Source organism: Trematomus bernacchii, unplaced genomic scaffold, assembly GCF_902827165.1.
Source record: "Trematomus bernacchii unplaced genomic scaffold, fTreBer1.1, whole genome shotgun sequence".
Taxonomy (NCBI): domain Eukaryota; kingdom Metazoa; phylum Chordata; class Actinopteri; order Perciformes; family Nototheniidae; genus Trematomus; species Trematomus bernacchii.
This window is the reverse complement of record NW_022987564.1, coordinates 33,767-39,986: the sequence shown is the minus strand read 5'-3', so window position 1 is coordinate 39,986 and position 6,220 is coordinate 33,767. Positions and strand designations below refer to the sequence as shown.

Genomic DNA, 6,220 nt, shown 5'->3' with positions numbered 1-6,220 from the left:
TTTATATAAATATAAATGTAATATATAAATTACTTTTCAGAGGAAACGTCTTCGAGCTCCTTTACGCTCACATTTCTCCTCTCATCAAACATGACTTTAGAAATTAATCATGTTCCAGCTGTGTGTCTCTCTCTGTGTGTGTGTGTGCGTGTGTGTGTGTGTGTGTGTGTGTGTCTCTCTCTCTATCTCTCTCTCTCTCTCTCTCTCTCTCTCTCTCTCTCTCTCTCTCTCTCTCTCTCTCTCTCTCTCTCTCTCTCTCTCTCTCTCTCTCTCTCTCTCTCAATCTCTCTCCCTCTCTCATGATGCTGCAGCTGCTCCGGCTCTCGGTCCAGCAGAAGCTTCTGGTCCTCCTGGAGGACCTCCTTCAGCTGCTGGAGGAACACACGGATCCTCCGGAGCTGAGAGCGATGCTCAGCGAGCGGCTGGCGGTGGCAGAGCAGCAGATATTCGGGGAGTTTGAGGAGAGCGTGAAGGGGTTCGAGGAGCGAGAGGAGCGCAGAGAGAGAGACATCCAGAGGCCGGAGGCCGTGCTGAGGGAGCCCAGAGTGCGCCTGCGCAGAGCAGGTCAGTGCTGCTAACGCTAGCTCCGGAGGATAATGCTAATGTTACCTAACGTTAACGTTAGCTCCGGAGGTTAAGGCTAACGTTAGCTCTGAAGGTTAATGCTGTTAATGCTAACGTTAGCTCCGGAGGTTAATGCTGTTAATGATATCGTTAGCTCCGGAGGTTAAGGCTAACGTTAGCTCCGGAGGTTAATGCTAACGTTAGCTCCAGAGGCTAATGCTAACGTTAGCTCCAGAGGCTAATGGCTGGCTGAGAGGCTGCACGGCCCGAGAGGAAACAGGAACACTGTGAGGTGACACAGTGAGTGACAGGCAGTACTCAAGTTGGAAAAAGAAATCAGGGGGGATGGTGGATTTTATCATATGGGGACATAATTTTAGCTGATAACCCAGCAGAGGGTGGGAGACCAACCAGCATAAAGATAATTATTATACTCCTAAAACAACATGCATGTTATGGATGTTCAGATACTCCTGTCATTGCTCTTGACCAAGGCACCTCAGAATTGGAGTCGGTCCCCGGGCTGCCATGGCACCACTAACATTTAGGGTCAAATGCAGAGGACAATTAGTGCAAAATCTTTTTTTCACTTTAATTTAAAGGGGGGGAGGGGATAAAAAAATGTGGTTATAATGGAAGTCTATGGTACAAATCTTAGAATATTGAATTATAGTGTATTTTTTCAAAAAAGCAGTTACTGGTATACGATCAAAACTGGTATCTAAAGGGTTAATTTTGTATCGTGATTAATGAAATCATTATGTAAATTAAACACTTCATGAAAAAATTGAGGAAAAATATTAGAACAAAATTGATCCGTCATCATTTTATTGCAGTTCAAATACAAATCTTTTATGTTAACATTCCCAATGTTACTTTTTTTAACAGGGCATTAAGTGCAAATTGAAATTGTTTACAAAATATGAAAATATATTAAAAGATTATACAGATAATACAAAATAGGACCAATTGTGTCAATGGCTGCCTACTCCACTCTCCCCCATCTCATAGAAGTTTCCAAAGATTTTCATAATCATGCTTTTTGGTCTCAATTTTTCTGGCTCTTGCTTTCGGATTGTTAGCTAAGCAATGGCTTTGAAGCCAAGTCTTGACATATACATCTGGTCTGAACTTGTTCAGTGGAGGGCCAACACACTTGATGAAAAGCAAGGCTGACATGCTTTTTACCTCTAGGGAGCTTCTAGTTGTGGTTAACATGTTCATCTGACTAAACCCACGTTCACACTCAGCTGTGTTCACTGCTTGAAGGAGGGGTTTCAGCTCTTCTGGTGCTGGTGGTATCATTTCATCAACAGTTTTGAGTCTTACCAGCTAGCTAACACGAGAGAAAAACGTAGCTAAACTCCAAACTAAGTTGTTATTGCTGCTTATGTCCATAGATTCCACCTTTGGTGACTAAAGTAATGAGTAATGACTAAGATTACTGACTCTTGACTTACCTGAAATGTTATTTTTAGTCTTTTTAAATATGAAGTCCCTCAGATTGCGTTGTCCTCCTGGTCGCTTGGCCATTGTGATGACCGTTACCTGCGCTAGTGCTGCTATGCAGCTTCTGGCATCAATCAAACAGGCACATCACGGCACTCGCATAGCATAGCGTCAGTGACTTGGTAAAAATGTCATTGCATGTGTGCGTGCTCCCTCGCCAACAGTATTTTACTCAATATGCGCAAAATTAATGTTGAAATTAATTGATAAAATAACATAAGGGATGGAAAGGGGGGATGGCAGTTTTAGAAGGGGGATGATTTTGACCGTTTTTATTTCAGGGGGGATGCCATCGCCCCTCATCCCCCCTCAACTCGAGTACTACAGGTGGCACAGTGAGTGACAGGTGACACAGTGAGTGACAGGTGACACAGTGAGTGACAGGCGACACAGAGAGTGACAGGTGACACAGTGAGTGACAGGTGACACAGTGAGTGACAGGTAACACAGTGAGTGACAGGTGACACAGTGAGTGACAGGTGACACAGAGAGTGACAGGTGACACAGTGAGTGACAGGTGACACAGTGAGTGACAGATGACACAGTGAGTGACAGGTGACACAGAGAGTGACAGGTGACACAGTGAGTGACAGGTGACACAGTGAGTGACAGGTGACACAGAGCTGTCTCATGTATAATACTGTGTGAGGCTGAGGCGTATGTATGTGTGTATGCACATGTACACATGTCCCTGTATTTGTGAACACTGAGGTGTTATTAGATATGTCTCGTTAGAACAGGTAATGACGGACAGACTCACACTCCAGAGGGAACATAGAATACAGTTACCAGAGAGAGAGAGAAAGAGTATATATATATGTGTAACGTTCCTGTTCTCTGCAGACGGGCAGCTGGCTGACGGAGGTGGTCCCCAGCAGGAGGAGCCCCACCCCCACATCAAAGAGGAAGAGGAGGAGGAGGAGCTAAAGCCCACCTTCACTCCTGTCCCTGTGAAGAGTGAAGATGATGAAGAGGAGCCTCAGTCCTGTCATCTTCATCAAAGAGACACTGTGGAACCAGATGGAGAGGACTGTGGAGGACCAGGACCAGCCAGGAACCAGGATCCAGATCCAGGGTTAGAACCCATCAGTGAGGAGAACTCTCTGGACTCCTCTGAGACTGACGACAGTGACTGGTCTCTCCCAGACGAGGCTCAGTCGGGGGTCGGGGCCCCAAACAGGGACGGTCCGGAGAGCGATGTGGGGTCGTCTCACAAAGAGAGGCCGTTCCCCTGCTCCTTCTGCGGGAAGAGGTTCAGCCTGAAGGGGAACCTGAACCGGCACGTCAGAGACCACACGGGCGAGAGACCCTTCCCCTGCACCGGCTGCAACAAGACCTTCAAAGACAGCGGCTCTCTGACGGCCCACAGGAGGATCCACACCGGAGAACAGCCCTACAGCTGCCTGTTCTGCGGGAAGAGCTTCAGCGGCCGGGGGAACATGACCCGGCACATGAGGATCCACACCGGAGAGAAACCCTTCGAATGCTCCGTCTGCAGCAAGAGCTTCCACGTCAAGGAACACCTGAACCGACACATGAAGTTCCACACGGGGGAGAAACCCTTCAGCTGCTCCGTCTGCGGGAAGGGCTGCGCGCAGAAGACAGACCTGAAGAAACACATGAGGGTCCACACCGGAGAGAAACCCTACAGCTGCCCCTTCTGCGGGAAGTGCTGCGCTGAGAAGGGGGACCTGACCAAACACATGAGGGTCCACACGGGGGAGAAACCCTTCAGCTGCACCGTCTGCGGGAAGAGCTGCGCCCAGAAGGGCAGCCTGAAGATCCACATGAGGGTCCACACCGGAGAGAAACCCTTCAGCTGCTCAGTCTGTGGGAAGAGCTTCACCGTCACCGGACACCTGAAGAGGCACCTGAGGCTGCATGAGGCTGGAGGGCAACAGGAAGTAGTAGGGGGTGATTCACACTCAGCTGAAGACCAACAGGAAGTAGAACCTCTCTGTGGTTCTGGAGGCAGCGGTGCCCCCCCCCCCCCCCCCCCCCCTCGGCTGTCGGAAATCAAAGGACAGAAAGAGACGATAAATGAACCAGGGCACTCCAACCTTACACAAAAGTGTAAGGTTGGAGAAGTAGTTATTTAAAGGAAACCTATCATGCTATATTTAAATGATATATTGTAGGGCCATACCTATTTAAGGTATATTTATACGTTTCTGTTTTCAAAATACCAAACAGATCATGCATTTTAGCCATGCCTCATTTCGCTCTATTTGCTGTTTGCTGTCTACGGGGCTGATTCTGTGAGCTGCAGCTGACCACGCCCCCCTGCAGGAGAGGGGAGCGTGCTCTGATCAAGTCAAGAGGGGGAGAAAAATAGATCTCCGTCCTCCGTGTTTTATTATATTATTATATAGAGTCGTTATTCATTTGTTTTAAAGCTCAATAAATAACAAAGAAGATCTTTGACCGGCACTTTTCTAATTTTGTCCGGAAGATTCAAACTTTAACGGACATCTTGACCGGCGAAAGTAAACCTAACTGAAACTCTGCCGCACGGTCCCCTCGTTCCTTGGAAGAGGCGGAGAGGTGGGTGTTTGTCATCTGCTGGTGGACTAACCGGAGAGAATTACAGTGCTTGCCTCGACGGGGAGGGATTGCATTGAATTAAAGCAGCAGGAGCAAACGCTTGCCTCGGGGAGGGAGAAAAAAAGCCACAGCGGAGAATAAACAGAAGGGTAACCATGGTAACCTCCTGACGTCAGGACAGTGTTCAAATCTGGGTCAGTTTTTATCAGATCCGTTGCAGCCCCTTTTTTAGAAATTTGGGTATGGAGGAATATAGAGAGGGTTGTGTTTTCTGACACTTGGTGAGTTCCCTGGAACACCCCTTTAACTTAATCTGGCTCTGTATGAATAAAAGCAACACGATCATCGACCCGACGCAGTCCCCCGTTGTTGTTGTTGTTGTTGTTGCTGTGAACGGTGACGTCATGACGCAGCACCTGTCGGGCTCTGAGCGGTGGAAACACACCTGAGGCTACAGAGAAGAACCGGTTCGGAACCAGAAGAGCACGGAGCTGGAATTCAATTATATTCAAGTCTCTCTCACCACGTGCTCAGCAGCTTCAGAGGAGACCAGAGGCCTGTACTACGAAGCTGGTTCAACCTAACCTGGATATGTTGGAGTTAGCCGGTTGGCCCAATCCAAAACATACGGGCTCTTGCTAAGCTGTCCTACGACGCTGGTTATCAAGTGGATCGCTCAAGCCAGTCGTGTCCTATCTAGTTAGGTGCGCGTTCACATGAAAGGGGTGGTATTTGGAGCATTCGACCAATCTCAAACATGGACAAGCGTACTGACAGCGCAGCGTCATACTTCCTGAATGAAAAGTGAACTTTAATATTAGACAAATATGAAGAAGTTAAACTTTAAACATCCATGACTTAAACACTTTATCCAGGATAAAAGCCACATAGCTGCACCTGCAAGGTGAATACAGCTGGTAAAAGAAAAAGTGTTTGAATGCGTACATTAACAGGTTTATGAAATCACTGCCCCGTCTAAGACACGATCTGACTTTAATTACATTTGACTCGAGTGTTTCGTCAACTTAATGTGTTGCTTAAAATAATACTTCTGCATACAGTATGTGACACTGTGAGTGTTGCCCGGCCAGATACGGCTCAGCTGACTCAGATAAGGAAATATATGATACATTATGATGTGATATGATATGAATGATAATGGGACACATCGACGTCTGCACTCACAGTGCCGCGGACTGTACGTAATGTTACTCTGATCCGGTTACTTATGTTGTGGCAGATATTTAAGCTTTCTTAACGCTAATATTATAATAGTCAGATTGCTCTGAAGATGGGAGGGGATATTCTATAAATGTTCACGTTCACACAGTCAGTTGATTTTTGCCGGACGTCTTTCCTGCAACGGCAGTTTTTCTGTATTTCCTCTATCCTGTAATATGACTTGATAGCTTTAAACTCCGCACACGGAGCTCTGATTGGTCAGCAGGCGGTGCTTTCACTGAGTTGATCTCTTAGCCTGCAACCTAACCTCCTCCCGAGGAGGTTAGCCGCTCAGCATAAGTTACCATGGAGATCTGGCCCGCTAAAAAGAGAACCAGCGTCGTAGGACCGGAAAGCCCGAGTTTTCCCTGAAGTTAGCCGG

The 6,220-nt window shown here is 47.3% G+C and overlaps 1 protein-coding gene across 1 annotated transcript; it reads left to right on the top strand.

Annotated features, from left to right (window-relative positions):
* Nucleotides 1-302: 302 nt before the first annotated feature.
* LOC117477737 (zinc finger protein 773-like) lies at nt 303-4,209 on the top strand. The gene is made up of 2 exons (XM_034124476.1): nt 303-564; nt 2,917-4,209. Exons 1-2 carry the CDS (start codon nt 303-305, stop codon nt 4,170-4,172), a joined length of 1,518 nt encoding a protein of 505 aa, XP_033980367.1. The 3' UTR covers nt 4,173-4,209.
* Nucleotides 4,210-6,220: the final 2,011 nt, after the last annotated feature.

What these genes read in the sequence shown, in the direction of transcription:
- LOC117477737 (XM_034124476.1), top strand. Translation starts at nt 303, where the DNA reads ATGCTGCAGCTGCTCCGGCTCTCGGTCCAGCAGAAGCTTCTGGTCCTC. An exon ending in AGTGCGCCTGCGCAGAGCAG is followed by an intron (nt 565 to 2,916) that starts GTCAGTGCTGCT and finishes TGTTCTCTGCAG; the next exon opens with ACGGGCAGCTGGCTGACGGA.